The 18,752-nt window shown below is 37.3% G+C and overlaps 1 protein-coding gene across 1 annotated transcript in view; it reads right to left on the bottom strand.

The window, feature by feature from the left end:
* Positions 1–452: 452 nt before the first annotated feature.
* VIP (vasoactive intestinal peptide) overlaps positions 453–18,752 on the bottom strand; it is a 20,922-nt gene continuing 2,622 nt past the window's right edge. Inside the window, exons 2-6 of the mRNA XM_082251012.1 lie at positions 9,442–9,582; positions 6,022–6,126; positions 4,643–4,774; positions 2,553–2,667; positions 453–1,089 (exon numbers count right to left, since the gene is read on the bottom strand). Of these exons, the coding sequence (XP_082107138.1) occupies positions 1,081–1,089; positions 2,553–2,667; positions 4,643–4,774; positions 6,022–6,126; positions 9,442–9,582 (502 nt within the window). The 3' untranslated portion in view covers positions 453–1,080. The remainder of the gene's footprint in view (positions 1,090–2,552; positions 2,668–4,642; positions 4,775–6,021; positions 6,127–9,441; positions 9,583–18,752) is intronic.

Genomic DNA, 18,752 nt, shown 5'->3' with positions numbered 1-18,752 from the left:
AGGAGCCTGTCACAAAGCAAGACACACATTAGACATGTCTAATAAACACTGCAATTTCCTAGGTCAAGAAACACATACAGGTCTCACAGCAGTACCTGAACCTATTAGTGATATCATTGTTCTGGAATTAGATTTTAGGCTCTGAGTCATGGAGCATTAGTTTCCATCAGAGGCTTCTGAACAAAAAACTATTTTGCTTTGTGACAGATTCAGATTAAGTGCTCAGACCTTCAAAAACAGAGATTTCACTTTTGGGAAGTACACTGGTTGGATCTTGTATGTCTCAGCAACTCTATGGTTCAGATATCCTTATTTTAGCTCCCAGTTTGGCCCCCTTTCGTAGCTACCATGTATACATGTTTCATTGTCTTTATTAGATAATCCATGTACCCATTAAAAATAACAGCAGGGAGGGCAAGCCCCCCATTCTTTAAATTCCAATATAAAACTTTTACCATTGAAGTCCTCAAGAACTGGCTGTACTGGTATACACCCAAAAGCGAAATCATGATTTTAGGTGGGTTATATTTTTAAGCGTTTAGGACTGATTAAAAAAGTAGAAAAAGCATTATCTATTACAACCAGATAGAATTTAGCTAAACTCCGATTGGCCATCATGGTCAACAAAAACACTTTTCTCTCCTTCAGTTTTGACAAACCACATCCAATGTGCATGGGGTCTCCAAATGGCTAAATTTGTCAGTTCTATTCAAGAATTCCTGTCAATACCTATATTAATGCTTGAACTGAAAAATATAATCCTACAATGTGTAACACTTTCATTTTCCTCATGTTCGTCTTTTAAATGCGTTTATTGAAATAAAGGTTTAAAAGCATATGAAATAACAGGTTTTCCATGAATTCTTGCATATCTATTTACAGCTCTAAATAGAGATCTCTAAGGTAATATTTACAGTGTAAACATCAACTTTTTTATTATAAGAAACATATTTGCCACAATTTTCACCTCACAACATATTTGTTTTGGTTTGAATACAGAAGTAATCTTCTTGAAATACTATGTGAAACTCAAAAATATAGTAAACTTGTTCTTCTGATAAAACAACCAAATGGTCTTCCTCAAAGATTCTGCAAAATAAGAAGCAATTATTATTTTACCAGGGTAAACTATGTGAAAATAAACAAGTCAGAACATTTTTGATATACTTCAAAAGTTCAGCATTATAAATTGGTTACAGTAGCACTTGGGACTGGTAATGTGCCTTTATTCAAAACACTGCCTTCTCTTCCACCAGCTGCATACACCACACTTTTTGTGAGGTGAATGCCCAGGTGCTCACCCACAAAGAAATCTTTAAAAATCCAAAACAGGCATAGAGGCACTCACAGGTCTTGCAGCAGATATCAATGTTTCGGTGTTCAATGGTGCTCACTCTATCTTTCGCAAGACTTGAAAATGATGGACTAAACTACATCAAAATGTTGAGATTTATCCCTACTTCATGACACCCAAGTGCCTCAATAGCCATAGCAGGCCATGCAACTTGGTCTTGGTCAGGACATCAGCTTCGGCTGCGGCCAAAGACATTCATAAATTGGTATTGATACAGAGAAGTTTAGCGTGGCCCCTGCAGTTTAGCGTGGCGTCGCAGTACAGGGGAGAATGTACCCCGACAAAGTATTGTTTTTTGTATATCTTTTATGCAAATAAAGATTACATTTAAAAAAAAAAAAAAAAAAAAAGCAGGCCATGCAACTGCCAAGGGGTCCAGAAGCAGAGGCTAAATGTTGGCAAATACATGTGGATTATATAAAGGTATGTATGTATAGTTTTGGAACTTTTTTAGGACTTTATGAAAACAATTATTATCCTGCTTTACTAAAGAAAGTACCTTTGAGATAGAGACTTATGAGACACAGGGGTCCCTTAATGGTTTTGCTATGGGCCTAAATGCATATACATAGTTACAGCCCTGGTCATGCAGGGGGTAAAAGGAAGTTACAAATTGAAGCCTTAAATTAGAAAGGAAACACTCAACTGTAATTTTAAAAACGGCACTGTATGGGGTTTTTGGAAATGGTGATTTTAATGCCAGCAATGCAGTCAGCCTTTGAACTAAATTTCAAATTGTACTAAGTGTATAACATATTATTGGTGGTTTGTTTGCACCAAGTGGAGTTTTAAAATAACTCAGAGGCACCTTGTGTGCATTAGTGTTGAGGTCAGAACCAAACAAAATACAATCCCGCGTTTTAATCCAATGGGTTTGATCAGCCATTGTCACATTTCTTTTACTTTTACCAGGTCATTGTGGAAAAAGCACCACAATGACCTGTGACCTATTAAACGTATTGCAGATATCTGCATTGCATTTGCCATGGATTTAAAATATGTTTCCAGTAGGAGCAATGTACAAAAAAATATAGTAACTGAATAAGGCTGGCCGAATAACACAATGCAAATTGGGTTCTGCAGAAAACGCTGATCTACTAATTTGAGATGCAGATTAAAATGCTCATATAGCGTTCTAGAGTTCTTTTAAAGGTAAAACGTTTTAAAACAGCAACAATATTTACAATCAATAATATACCAATGGCAGATGGTTCAAGAGTTCATCCATGGTGGCATCATCGTAGTTTTCTGAGAATGGTGCTTGACTTAGATCATTATCTTCTCGGAGACTTGCAGGATTAATGTCTTCTTGACTATAAAGCAAGAAAACCGAATATTAGATTTCTTTTTTTTAGTCCAAACACTGAATGCCTGGCATATTTAAACCAGCCAAACAGCATTGGATTAGAAAATGTCATGTTTAGAAGTATAGGCGAGCATCAATGGGCTTTTGTTTATGTCAGAACTGCTTCAATTCCCATATAAGTGTTTAAAAAATGCAAAAGCAATTAAAACGGGTCAGAAGCAGGTCAACCGGAGGTCCAATGCACCTGTCAATGAATTCAGAATAAACTTAGAAACATCTCAAACATGAGTCGAAAGCAAGCTCATCAATATAGCCCATTGACACAGGTCCTAATTCAGAAATAATATCTTGTTAATGAGTCTGTTTTTGTTGCCAACTGTGTTGTATATGGTTCTTTGGCTGATGCTGTGGTTAGTTTTGTCATACTTTCAATTTACTGTCTTTGAATAGCATGTAAAATATGGGCATATAGAACATTAGGGTAAATAACTAAGCCACTTTAACTATTTTAACTGAATTCATCATAATAACACAAGATGGTTTTCTCATCAAAATTTTTAAATATAAATGTTGCTTAGGTATAGAAATTTTTGTTTAACAATTGTAAGATTTTTTTTATGGATCTGTATTTAAAATAAATTACATTTTTAGAAGGTAGTTTGTAATTTACACCCCTACATGTAGCTAATTATAAGGTTTAACCAAAACAAACTTTTTACTATATGTACAAGTTACGTACAATAGAACTCATTAATTACTTGGATCCACTGTCAGCCTGGTAAGTGATGCATATATTTAAGTAGAGGTACCAAGGTAGTGGGTATGGTTAGGGTATGACGTCAAGGAGTGAACTGAGTGGGTAGCTCTCCTCTCCTCTGTGGTTATTGTTCAGTCAAAACTTTGAACTTCAATTACCTTTTCGAGGTTTTCTATCCTCTCATTCTATCTATTATTTAGAAAAATAGTCCTATCATACTGTAAACTCTGGAAAATATGTATACAATTCATATATGACGAGTAGTGACAGCTAATGATAATAATGATTAACTAGTTCCAGCATACTTAATGGTCTGTTGTTGGAAAGGAACTACATTTCAAAGTTAAATCTAACCCTAAGGACTGCACCTGACCAACAAGGTGTGTTACACTGATAGCTGTATCTTTAGTTTGGGAAAAAAAATTTTAAGAATGAAAAAAACTCTCATGATCTACACAGAATTTTTAGAATCACGAAACTGTACTAAAATAAAAGCATAAAAATGCATTGAGAAATAGAATCAGAATTTAATTTAATTAAAACCAACTTGAGGTGTCACCAAACTGGTAGCTTTTTTTTTTTTTTTTTTTTTAGTAATGACCACTTTGAAGTAGTTTTTTACATCTTGTTTGACAGTTTAGTTCAAGATGCTTATCATTTTATTTCATATAGTTAAAATAAAAGTACTGATATTTGTTTGATATTATTTTATATAAGTTAATAAGTTAATAATAACCATAGAAAAGAGCTGAGCAAATTCAGCTTTCACCCATTACATTTCACACTGAAAGACTGATCAGAAAATAAAATGATTAAACAATTTAGCCAATATCTGCTTAAAGGGAGAATATAAGAGTGGTTCCCCAGAAAGACAGGCTTTCAGTCATACACCTCTAGGACTGTCCAAATCATCAAGAAATAATAGTATTATATTAAACAAATGGAACATGGCTAAAGATAGGTATATGCAACAACTATGTACAAAATTGTATCTGAGATAAATGTTCCAGAAAATGAATTCACAATAATCAATGCTGAAAATGCAATTTTGTTAAGGGCCGATTTTTTTTATTCCATTGGATACAGTACACAGTAATCATTTAACTTGTCTGAAAGGAATCCAGATTAATCTCACAAGATAATGACAATCATGACCAAGTAGATGTATTTGTCCTTCTGCAATTGTCAGTGCTAGTGCTATTTTAATTAAAGTCTGTATCAATACCTTCTCTTTCCAGTAAGAACTGAGTTTAAGTACTTCTTTACTGCCATCTGCTTTCGAAAGCGGCTGTAGTTATCAGTAAAGACTGCATCTGAGTGACGTTTTTCTGGAGCTGGATCGTCCACAGCACTATTGCTGGTAATAGAAGAAAAAGAAACACATTTTAATTATCAACCTAATTAAACACTATCATCTTTGACGTTTCAGAACAATCACTAAAGGAGTAACTGTACCCATAGACATTAAGTGATTGGCAAACAATATACACTGTATATAAAAAAAAAAAAAAGCTTACTAGAGCTTGGGCTTGTATTGTTTGTGTTGTCTCTATTTTCATATTCAATTGTAAATGTTTAAACTGTTGAAACCTTGAGCTGTCCCCTCCAAACTGATGCCCTAGGCACTGGCCCATGAGAGCCATTATGGTAAATACAGCCCTGCATATACATTAAAGTTTGTGTTTTCTTTATTTCTTTATTGTACACTACTCTGTGTTAATGTAACATAAGACAAAATAATTTTTCTGCGTGTTTACTAAAAATGTAGAATTTTTAAAAATAATATACTGTATATAATAAAATACATAGTTTTAATATGGCTCATCCCACAGCTAAACACTAGGCAGATATACTGTAAATGAAACAAATGAATGCAGCTCCATATTTATTAATACATCAATACATGCATTAAGGACCTTACTTTTACCTGATATCAGATTCATGCAATGCCCTGTACAGTATAGCTTAGAGAGAAGGGCAAAGCAGCGCAAGAAACCATGCAGGTGTGAGTGACAAAGATATATGCTTATCAACCTGCTGCTTCTCCTTTCACTGTCCATTCACAGGCTGGGGAAGCGACAAGATCTGTTAAATGTTTATTAAACTACAATAAAGAAAAAACAGGTCTCCTCTCCTGCTGGGTGGGGCTGTGCTGTTTGCAAGAGCTATGTAAACTCCCAGGACTGATGGACAGAAATACAAATCCTTTGGCATGTAAAACAGATGCATTAAATCTATTTTATGTGTATATTCAGCTATCTGCCTAGAGTTAAGCTTTAACCTAAATATATCCATGAATAATATTGTGCTTCTGCAGTTAAAAAGTCCTAGCTTCATATATCATCCATTTGCGTTTCTATAAAAGATTGGTAGAAATATTAGTATGTGTTTTCTCGAAGATTTTTATTTGTGGGATGGAAAGAACAAAACTCTTGATTTGACTGGATAACGATGCAACAAAGCTCTAAAATAATTGGCTCCTTTTATATAATAAGTACAGTGAAAGTTTTTCATAATGTTACACCAGAATATATAAAATTGATTGAGTTTTAGTTTTAGAAATAACGGAATAATTTGTAAATAATGTTAACAGTGACCTCTTACCTGACTCTTTTGCCAATTAGAGATTCTAAGTATCGTCTGGCAGAAAGCTGACCCAAAAGTTTGCTGTAACCACTTGTGAAGAGTCCATCAGCATGCCTAGATGTCCTGGCACAAAAAAAAAAGAAAAAATTGTTCATAACCTCTATTTTAGGAAACTCATCACAAGAACAAAAACATTTCTAATTTGTATCATTGTGTAACATTAGCTTATCAAAAAGTAGTAATTTTTAAAGAATCACTAAGAGATGTAAAAAACAACTAGTCTTTTAAAAGATAAATAACATCATGTTTTAGTAGATATACTCCTCCTCTACAGTTACAAGATCTTTGTTATCTATTACAAGCAATATATTCATTTTCCATACAGTTTTTAGTGAGGTCAAGAGTAAAATAACCCGGCCATTTACAAAGAAGAGAGAACAGAACAGCCCCACCTGAGTGTAGTATTAAAACAATTCTTATTGGCATAAAAGGTAATGCACTCACATGAGTGATAGGAAAGCAGGCTTTACAGCAAGTGATCCGATCTGCTGCAGGGGAGGCAGGAGAGGTGTAGACAGCCCTGGGTCCTGGCTGTGTCAGTGGCTTCTGGCACTTCCTGGTGTCCTGTCGGCTTCACAGCTTCTCCCTCATCACATCCGGCGGAAGTCATCAGTTGTCAGGGAGACACTGACACTGGCTCCAGCTCTAGCCATATAAGAGGGAGCTTCTTTTGGTCTCTAGGCAAAGCCTGACGAAGGGGCACGCATGCCCCGAACGCTAGCACCGCCCCGCTTCCGCCAAATGTGATGAGGGAGAGGCTGTGACATCGACAGGACACCAGGAAGTGCCAGAAGCCACTGACACAGCCAGGACCCAAGGCTGTCTACACATCTCCTGCCTCCCCTGCAGCGGATCAGATGGCTTGCTGTAAAGCCTGCTTTCCTATCATTCATGTGAGTGCATTACCTTTTATGCTAATAAAGGATTGTTTTAATACTACACTCAGGTGGCGCTGCTCTGTTCTCTCTTCTTTATTTGTCTACCATGCACAGAGTCCCCTCCTAACTCTGATAGAGCCGGCGGCCACCCAGCCATCCATCTCTACATAGACTCTACTCCATGGACTTTGTATCTATATAAACCTGAAACATGTATCATTATTGTGTTTTTTTATTATTTTTTGATTCTCTATATCTGTTTTTATATCTATTGTTTTACATTCGTTTTTATAATTCTCCCCTCACACTGTGGGTTTAATAGCGTTGGTCCAACATCTGTTATATACCTAAATTTACAGCTTCTGTTCTTTTTATTTAAATGTCCTATTCCATGCTCCCGCTTAACCCTAAGTCACAAAATTAGGGTGGTCTCACACTAGGACTGTTTGAAGTCAACCATGCCAGGTTCTAGTTGTCCCCCTCCCTATTATCCCACTGGTTTGCACTCACAATGGTTTGTTAGAAAGTGACTTCCAAGTGTTCCTGGTCACATTCCCCTGTTAACCAGACCGGTAATCTCTATTTCATTCCACAGTTCTCTATAGAGAGAACTGTACTCTGACACAGTTTGCACTCATACTGCAGCAAACCATACCGGATCAAAAGTGAGCAGCGCCCAGGACCTTCTGTTCCAAGTGGTTCCGGTTGTGGTTCGATTAACTCCTCCTGGGCCTGCTTCAAAGCACTCACACTAAAAAACTGGCCCACGGGGCTGAACTGTGCCCAGGACTGGTTCACAATGTTAGTTTGAGTGCACCCTTAGACATTCCTGATCTGCATCCATGTTCCTGGACCAATGTCTCAAAGCATTGGAGCCAGAGACAGATTATGTGACCAGCATTTGAAAGAGGAGGGCAACAATGATAATATCAGAATTGGACATAAACCTTTGTACCTGCAGTGGTAAAAGTAATGATAAAACCAATTTAAAACAAACAAAGAAGATCTCAGCCGACAGCCAAATACTCTTTTCAAATAAAGTTAAATTTAAAAAGCAAGAGTGGGGTGCAAACCCGTTTTCATACTAACAAAGGTTATAGGGCTCCTAATTTGCGCCACACACATACGCTTTCAATAAAGAATGTAATAATTACTCTAATTACTGCTGATATAGCAGTAATTTGAATAATTATTAAATTCTTAATTGAAAGCTTCTGTGTGAGGCGCAAATTTTGAGACCTATAATTGTTGTTAGTATAAAAACTAAATAAGTGAGTACAAAATGAATGGTGTAAAATTCCAATCCTTAAAGGAACAGGTAATCCGTCAGTATACTGATGCTGAGTAAATACAGTGATACTCTGTCCACAGTAAGCTTAAAGAAAACTCCAGTTTTAGGATACTAATTAGCCTTCAACCTCCCCCCCGCCCGAAGTCCACCTGCACTTTTATACCGACCATCCAAGAGTCTTCTGGCCAGTCCAGTGACGTTATGGTTCCTTCCCTTATTCCTCTGGTTTCAGTTGTCTGTACTCCTACACTGAACAGCACATTAAATAACTTACGCATACTATTCTGTGCATTAATACTCTGAGCCCAAGCTGTGTTATAAAAAACACCAAGGTCCGTGTCAATGACTGTCCAGATTCAAAATAGGTGGGTTGCAAGATGCTGGCCATCATTCAATCCAGACGACTTTTAGCATCTCGTAGCAGAAATGTATTACTGTAGGTTGATAGCTCCTAGTTAAACGGGAGCATTGCAGCAAAAGCAGTTTCTTTTTCATTTTTATTTTGCTGAACTGTTTTTATTTTTTTTGTTGTTGTTCTATGTAATTCTACTTCAAATCCCATCTACAGCCATTTATTTTAGTTTTGTACAGTGTTAGATTATCTGTTAAGAGCATCTGATATTGTTTATGCTCTCTGTCCTCTCCCGGTGACACCCTCTCATTTCCTGTCATGGTATTATTATGGCTGGAATTGACGTTAAATCAACAAATGACGTCAAAGACAGAAAAAAAAGCCTGTAAAAAAACTCTGAGAGTTGACATTTTAAGGTGGTTTTAGGGGACGATGTCACTTGCAGTATGTTAAAGGCTCTTTTGGCCATACTTCTATTGTAGGATAAAGGAGTGGACTTACTTGTACACTCCTGTGGCCCACAATCAGCCGATAGCAGGCTAAAGCTCACCACTTCAAACTCTCAAGCATTTCCACCAATAATGTTGTGATCCAACCAGAGTGGACCCAAGAACTGAGCGATATACTGTCTGACTATGGCTAGTGTTGCTTAGATCAGTGGTATGTTCAGCAGAAATTAGTCCACTTATAGATGATCTTAGAGTCAATAATTTATTTAATTAAGACAATATTTTTGTTAACCAATATATTTTCTTAGACGTGAACTTTCATTCTGTGCAGATTAAAAACAGTATCTGAGAAAAAAGAAAGTCTCACAAATTAGTTATAGACATGTAATATTCTTATCTGTTCTTTACCTGCCAACACCCTGGGCCATGTCCAGAAAAAACTTTTCATTGTCTGGTAGTGTATTCTGCAACATATTCATGTCTTGTTTTAAGGACACCTGTGTCTGGTCTGGTTCATTTGCTCCTTCATACTGCAATCTGTTCCCTAGCCTGCAAAAAAAAACACATGTCATGTCATATGGCTACACACTAAAAGAAATAAACAAAGTAGAAGATAGGGCACTGTCGAGTCAGCTAAAGAAGGTTCCAAAGTCTAAAGTGCCCTCTACAGTCTGAGCTAGGCACTGCAGGCAATACCAACTGTATGGCTGGATTAGTGGTGCTTGCCCTCATTATATTCACAAAAGGCACATGCACTGTACATTATCAACATGTTAACCATAAAATATATCAATGCCAATAACTTAGATAATTTGCTACTTCCAATTGAGCTAATTTCTTCATCCTCTTATAAAATCAGACCTATCATATACTGTACATACCAAAGCACATTCAACCTGCATATATAAGCACAAACATAATATATAGTTAATGACATTACATTATAATATGGAAGGGCATATGTTTCCATAGTCATAGTTTTACAAGTATTAAAGAAGAAAATGGCCGCACACAACCATGGAATCCAATGAAGAAAAGTTCCTTTATTCACATACGTGTTACAAGGTACAGCAGGGTAGGACAGTAGACACGTGTCACACGACTGCTACGTGCTTGTTCACTACCAGTAGTTGGTAGTGAACAAGCATGTAGGAGTCATGTGAAATGCATCTACTGTCCTACCCTGCTGTACCTTGTACCACTTATGTGAATAAAGGAACTTTTCTTCATTGGATTCTGTGGTGGTGTGTGACCATTTTCTTCTTTAATGCTTCTCCTGGTGTCGAGCCGAAGTTCTGCACCCGCCTTGAATTGTGGACTTTAACTAGCCTGAGCGGTGTTATCTTTCTTCATGGTTTTACAAGTACATGGATTTGCCATCAATTCCCTGGAGGTAGATAAATTGCACCTGTGCCCAAACCATGGACAATACAGTATATACTGTACATGTTCTTAAGACGCAAAAAAAGCTTTAGTGATTGTAAAGCCTCTTTTTTTCATTAAAATAAAAAAGTTGTTAGGCATTGCACTCAGCGGTCCCTTGTTTTTTTTTTTGGAGTCCCCCACTGGTGCTCTCTGCCCCTGGTTCTTATGAGTGCTATGGGAGCACCCATGCAGATGTGCTCTTGAGCCATGCTGTGTGCATCTAAAGAATCAAAAGCACGGCTTGACCCCACCCCCAGATCCCTTCTCACAGGATGTCACTGACATCAGCAGGAGTCTATGGTTACCCCTGCTTTCAGAGTCTCCTGTGAAAGCAGGAATGGAAGAGCTGCATCCAGACACAGTTCTGGATCAATAGAGGTCCCAGTTGTATTGGAGCATTTTTTACTTTTTTGCAAAGAATGAATAAAGATAAAACCATGTTAAGACTTTGGAAGCACTCTTAAAACACAAACTGAGTTTTGCAGCTGCAGGAGCTGTTTTAGCAAGCAATAGATCAATGCTGCAGTAATATGTTGCTGAAAATGGAGGCAGGGCAGAGTTGAATAAGCCCTGTTCCATCTGAAAAGGTATACTTAAGTCACATAAATTGCTGCAAGGAGAGGCATGTCTGTGATTGACCAGCCCTGTTCTGTCTGAACAAGAACACTGAACATGAATGCTGAAGTCACAGAAAGTGAAGAAAGATAACCTTGTGGTAATTATCATTCCACCTTATGGCTCTATCCCCTTTAAACACAATGTAGAAGCACTGCGTTTGGACTGTACTGCAGGACTGTAAGCCCAGAAGTGGATGAATTCACTTGGACCAGCACTATTTTAAAATGCTGGTGGGACTCAAGGGGGTTGATCTCAAGCACAACAGGCAGGGCCGGCCCTACCACGGGCCCCGCTGGGTCCATTGGACCCAGGCAGCACCTGGAAAGGGGCAGAAAATTGACTTCCAATATTTTTTTCTTCAGCAGTTTTGTGTGTCATCAGTTTGCGGCATGTTATGGACACCATTTCCCCATCTTATACTGCCGCCCATGGTGCAAACTGATGAGTATGAGGAGGCGGAGCATCTCCTTTGGGGAACGTCCCTCATGTGATTGTGGTGTGCGTAATGACGTCAGACATCAGTGCACTCGATCTCATGCAGGGCAGGCTGGATCTAGGGCGGTGGGCGTGACAGACAAAGGAGTGACAGGAGAAGTGAGGACAGACAGTGGGTGATTGATGAACTGGTCCGGTGGTGAGTCATGGAAGAAGTTAACAGTATATATAATATTTTCTAAATTTTGGGGGGAGGGGGCAGCATTTTATTCTTGGACCCAGGCAGCACAATGTCTTGGGCCAGCCCTGACAACAGGGCATACAAAATGAGTATCTTTTTATGTGTTATCAGGTCAGCATGTCTAAATGTATCAGTAAGCTGTTGCCACGTGACCGTTTGATATTTATTTTTGTTCTACTACCTTCGCCTAGTACATTGATTTTGTTATTCTTATTGTTTTTTACATACTAATTTTTATATGTGGAAAACCTCCAACGCTTTAAAGTCAGAAAAGTGTATTTAAACATGTTGAGTGAATTTTCATCTATATTTTTATGTTTACCTTCATTTATCCTCTAATTGAATCTTACTATTATCAATATTATATTTTTTTCTCACTGTTTGATTAACATATACAATTTATACATTTTCTTTATCCCTGATGAAGTGGGAACCTTATTGCCCCAAAATGGTTTGTTATCTTTGGACTTCTGGGGTGACATAAATATACTTGGATTCCTTTACCTTAGTGTGGTGCTCTTGTCTGACACCATTCTACATGGTTTCATTATATTGAAAACTGAAATTTTCACTTTCCAATCAGTTACTTTGTAGGAGCATCAGTCTGTGCTGTCTATACACCTGCCCTATCAACTCTAGTGCATGCAATATGACACTATTAGAGATGTGAATTAAAGAAACTGCAACTGTAATGTTTCCTCTCTCCAACCCTGTTCCTTAATTTGAACCCTGAGCTCCTTCTGTGAATCTGATTCCAGCATGACCCTATGTGGGGTTGATTTACTAAAAGCAAATAGGCTGTTCACTTTGAAAAGCAATTTGCCCCAAAGCTTAGTGAATGAGTTGAAGCTCTGCTGACTTCCATCGTCCAATCATTTTTATTTCCCTTGCATGTAATTGAGTGTTCTTTGCAAAATGAAACTTCACTGCATTCACTCTTCTCTGGGGAAAATGTCCTTGCAAAGTGCACCTTACCCTGCAAAGTGAACATTCTATTTACCTTTAGTAAACCAACCTGTGTGTGTGTGTGTGTTAAACTTTCAACAAAATAAACTATTTTCAAATGAATCTCTATGAACTTCAGAAATCATTTTTCTGCAGAAAAAAAAAATGTTCACATAGAATTACGACCTGTCAAGATTTCCTTTCATAATATATAATATCTCTTGTTATCTTGTGATAAATTCCCTCAGCGTTTGTGTTGACATACTGCATGACACTCTCTGCAGCCTGCAGATCAGAGCTTTTCATACACCATGATAGCAACAAACCCTTATGCTAAAATAAATGAAATGTCTTTTAGAATGCATTGTAAATGATTTTACATGTACACAGTTCATATCCAGGAATACAGGGAGAAGTAACCTTTTCCCCAATAATTTTGCATTAATATTGTTGTTGTTATTATAATTGCTATTTTGTAGTAATATTGTTTTTCTTGGTATAATGAAACAGTATAGCCAGAATCCTTTTGAAATCACTGGACATTGGACTTTTGACAAAGCAAAGTCTATATGCCAATGTTTCCCACCTGAATTATTATACAACTAATAGTAGTAGCTACTGAAAATTCCTTAAAGTGATTGTAGAGTCTGTTTTTTGTTTGCCTAAAATATTAAACATCTTATACTTACCTGCTCTGTGCAATAATTCCTCTTCCATGGCCCCCCACTGGCACTGTTCCCTCCTTCTCTCCAAATGATCTCATAGCAAGCCGGCTGTTGTAGGGGCAATTGTGCAGATGCGCTCCTGAGCTGGGCTTTGTGCATCCATAGACACATGCAGTGCAGCTTAGCCAGGCTCCCCACTCCCTCCTCACAGAATATCTTTGACAGCAGCATGAGCCAATGGCTTCCGCTACTGCCTCTGTGTCCTGTGATTACAGGGAAGAGCTTTGGAAGAGTACAGCGCTGGACTGATACAGAACTTTGGGGGACTGCTATTGAAAAGTTTGCTGTAACAAATTCCCACAAATCTTACTGATGTGCTGCTGAAATGTTTTTATTTTGCAGAAGAATTTAAGGTTGCGCAGCACACTGTTAACCTATCACCGCAGGGCCTGCAGCATCTAATGTTGTGTGGATAAGGGTTGGGTATTTTTGAATAAATCAAATGTTATTTTTCAGAATAATTTGTGCTGTGATAAGTAAACTCTGAACCTACTTTGAATTATTATTTTTTTAAATAATGGATTTTAATGATATTTTTGGTAATTTGTGGCTTTATAAAACTAGATTGATGTGATTTAAAAGGTGTGTACCTTTTGCACGCAGGACTCACTTTTTTGGTATAATTTTGTCAATACATTTAGAGAGTATCCAGCACTCCTAAGGCTGTCCAAAGATGAATTAAAATTTGTCCAGTTCAGCAGGGACTGGCCCAATTTCAATCCATCTATGTTTGTTCCCGCTCAAGAGAAGTCAATCTAATGATCATCAGATGAGACTATTGGAAAACCTTCATTCTATCAGCGCCTGCAGAGTCTCCACTGTCAGAATACAACAGCCAAGCAGGGAGGATTCCTCCATCCACCTGGCTTGTGTAGATGGTGCAATCTTTTTGTTGTTTTTAAAACAGACTGCCAGCTGATAGAGAGAAAATGATCCTTCTATGGCCAGCTAAGGCTGGGTACACAATCTTAGCAGGTATCAGTTGTCAACAGCAACCGTATGACATTTGGTCAGTGTGTAGAGTCATCTTTCTGAAGGAAACTGGTCTAATGACCATCTTTTATTGAAGGGACATGCTGGAAAACCAGAATCTGATCAGAGCCCCCTGTCAGAATACAATAGCACAGCAGAGGAGATCGCTACACTAACATCACATGTGCTAGTTCTGTGCTCTCTCACCTTTTTTTTTATTCCATTCAGCCCACTGAGTTGAACAAAAAAAAACTTCACATATGTACCAAACTAAAGTTTTGTAGGCCACAATAGCTTTTATAAATAAAATGTTTTACTACACTAGCTTTGTCTTGTTTTCTCCTGCAAAGCCATAATAAAGGCATTCCAAGTTCACTGCTGGACATACAGAGTTAATTTACTAAAATTGGAGAGTGCAAAATCTGGTGCAGCTGTGCATGGTAGCCAACCAGCTTCTAACTTAAGCTTGTCAATTAAGCTTTGACAATAAAACATGGAAGCTGATTGGCTTCTATGCAGAGCTGCACCAGACAATGCATGCTCCAGTTTTAGTAAATCAACCCCAAAATTACTTATTTAACCATTATTACCTTAATACACAACAGGGGCTAACTCTTATCAAAGATTCTGGATCTTAATGCAGACTATCGATTCAGAAAATAGAAAGCGTATGTTGGCTGTAAAACACTTACCAACCTACCATCAGTAATGCTTACTGATTGTCTAAAGCAGACCTACATTTTGATTCAACCCTGCTTTAACTTTGGATTAGTGTCTCTGTAATTTCCTCCAGCCTTAACTTTCCCACTTTCATTTTTTCTTGGGGGTAGAAATGGGATATTGCAAGAGGCAAGTGTTAATGTCTTATCTTTCTTTGCCAAGACTTATCCAAAATAGCATTTTTGATAATTTCTACTAGTAAAAAGCATATCTCAGCCGACATGGAGCCTTGGGAGCGCCATGTAAGTACTGGATCCTCAGCTGCATGTTTTTGTGCGATTTGAGCTAGCTGACAACACAATTGAGAAAATAAATAGTAAACACACTTCAGCTCATCCTCCTCAGTTAATGATGAAGTATAGTAATAGTTGTGATCTATTTCCCTTGAATTCAAAAGTGTAAACACTGGTTTGGAGGAAAGAATGCAAAAGGGATGTTCCCCTGAGAATTTTTCTAAAAAGTAGGGTAGAACACAGGGTAAATATGTCCTGAGCCTGACTAATAGACAGGGAGCAAGAGCCCTTTTATTTATTAAGAACACAGTATAATTGACAGTAAAATTGGTGCCCCCACGCAAGTTGATTCTCCTGGTTCAAGATCCAACCTTGACCAAGTGGATTTGCAGTCAATGGAATACTAGCAACCTGACAAAAATGGATGTCATTGCTAATTCTATACAGATCAAAATATGACATTTCATTTCTATTTGTGAAATTAATTTCCCCAAATAACCCTGACAATACATACCATAAATGTTAACCAAATCTGTAGTCAATTCACCAACCAATTTGTTGGCCCTTTAGGACCCTGGGATTTCAGGCTTGTATATTCCCATGGCTGATTTTGACAGATATTTTATCATTCAATATACAGTATTGAATACATTTGAATACTTTCAAATGCAGAGGAGGGGTTTTGGGCCTTTTAGAACCCAGATTCCTCCAAAAAGAGTACCCATCATTGCCTATTACTGTCACAAGGGATGTTTACAATAAGCAATAATAATCAGCAATAAAAGTGATCAGAAATGTTAATGAGCACAATGATTGGGTTGAGATTTGTTAAAACTAGTGCACATATATCCTGGTGCTGCAGAGCAAAGTAATAAATAGCTTTTAGGTTGTATTGTCAAAACTTTACTGAACAAGCTAAAGTTAGAAACTGATTGGTTACTTTGTACATCTGCACCAGATTCTTTTGGCACCAGTTTTAGTAAATCTCCCCCAATATGTGCATATTTAGTTGACATATCGGTTTTGTTTTAAATGTGTAATATAGTGGATAGGAAGGTAAATTAGAAGGTAGATTGCTGCACTTGGTTAAGGAATTCTATTAATGGTGTACATTTTAGAGTGTCAGCTGCTTAGGGTTACAGTGCTTAGTAATATTATTATTACTTTTTTTTTGTTTTGAAGCACAGAAGGTTCATATAATAGTATGAATGGAAAAAGATGTAAGAAAAACATTTTAGAGATAAATGAAGGTATGGCTTTCTGTTAGATTTCTATACTGCAGTTCCTTAGTTAGTACTTTAATTGATTTCACTGATCAGGAAAAAGACTGTAACAAGGACTGCTCCAATATTACTGATGAGAACAAGGAAACTCTTAGAATTCTATGCTCAAGCTACAATATTATATCACTGTAAGCACTAAGGGGGAGATGTGGGACCAGAAGACCCAGCATCAGACTGTAATATAGAAGACATCCTGATCATTTTTCAATTTTATTTTTATTTTTTTCATTTATAAAGGTAGGAAGTTTGGAGGCAGAGCTTTTATTTCTATTAGGGTCATCTTATTTATGGTGATGATTTTTGTTACTTCCAGTTATTGTGGATAGTCAAGTTGAGTCGGGAATCAAAAGAATGCATGTACTGTTTACCAGAGCCTGTGTACTAAGTGATGCTGAAGAGCATAGCACATGGTATTCACAAAGCAGGGGACCTGTATTCTTGTGGCACTTTTACTACTTAGTTATCTGCTTATAGGCTGGGTATGCTAGGGTGATATTTTTGGGGATGATCTTTATATATACAGCAGTAAAGACTACTGTACTAACGAAAATCTTTGTTCTCATATTCTGAAAGACGTATCAATGGCATTAACATAAACTAGTGTGTGTGTGGGGGGGGGGGGGGGGGCTTACCACTCCCACTCCACTTTCTGTACAGATACCAGAACTCATGTTTTTGAACTGGCTAATCACTATGCCAGTGTTGTAGCACATAGCATACACATTTGCCAAGTTTATAAATAAAATATTTTGACAAGTGAAGCATGGCACTAAACAGACGTATTGCCAATCTCTGCACACTTACAGCCATATAATTATCCTGAATATTAATATGTTTGGGTTAGCAATGCTAACATGCTGAATTAATGTACAGAAAATAGATAAGTATAGAGGCCACCTTTAGGAACAGGGAAAAGGATTGTGTATGGCTTGGAGTATAGGACAGCATGTGCATTTAATATGTATCTAAAAAACTATATAATATTGCCAACATTGTTCCAAAATTTAAAAAACAGGCATGCTTTTGCAGTATTATGTTCTGAAGAAGCTGTTAAGAATGCATGGCACCATCCTCTGGCTTTTTGCAGTTACTGCAGTTTGGCACAAGTGGGAATTTTGAGATCTGGAGCCCCCAAGACATATAGATAATTTAGTACAATGTGTATGCATAAGACCGAGTAATAGGAGAAATCATAATTTAGCTTATTTATGTTTGTTCTGGATGAAATACTTTTGTGTGTAATTGTATTTTCTTTATACTTTTCTTGTTGTAGTTCAACTAAAACATATTTTCCATAGTGCTAGAACTAGATCATTTGTAAAGTAATCCTTCTACAGCACGTTTACCACACCAGGGTCCCCATGGCTTCATAGTACACTGTGATGAGTCAAGCCTATTTTGCTCATCACTAGTTGCCCTAAACACAATAATATGAGCTACGTGTTTTTTTATTTAAACAACTTACACTGGCAGCAATACCAGAAACATATACATACATAAAAAAAATATACACCTGGAATTGCTGGGATTGCTCTCAGTAAAACCATTTGTTACTTACAGGCTGTAACCTTCCAGACTGCAATGGTTTAGTCTTTGATCCTGCATTTTTATCAAGTCTAATAAAAGTTAAATTGTCCCACATTACTTATAATCCAGCAGTGGGTTGTACCGATTTGAATAATGAGCCCACTTTGGAAACAAATCACTAAGGCTCCAACAACAGGTCTAGCTGCTGAGAACACCATGACATCCATATACCTGAGAATCCCATAACATCCATTCACTATGCTCATAAATTACACTTTATGCTTTAAGCAGAAGGTAGTAGGACACCATCTCAATTTCCTAATGGAATACAGGAGGGGAATACAGCATGGAATGGTGCTAACATGTTATTTGTAAAGCATAAAGTAGTATATCTCGCAGGAATGACATTGATCTTCCAGCAAACAGCTGTCCTTACTGGCTTCTCAAAAAGATACAGAAATGTATATGTATTTTAGTATTTTATATTTAATACTAGGCTCCCTTTACCATCTCACATAGTCCTCAACAGAGGTGATATCCATCTAGATGTATATGGGATTGTTTAATCATTTTAAATATGGTTGTTACTGTTATG

The sequence above is a fragment of the Pelophylax lessonae genome, assembly GCF_965119305.1.
Source record: "Pelophylax lessonae genome assembly, chromosome: 3".
NCBI lineage: Eukaryota > Metazoa > Chordata > Amphibia > Anura > Ranidae > Pelophylax > Pelophylax lessonae.
The sequence above is the reverse complement of the archived record's forward strand: the minus strand, read 5'-3'. Positions and strand labels throughout refer to the sequence as shown.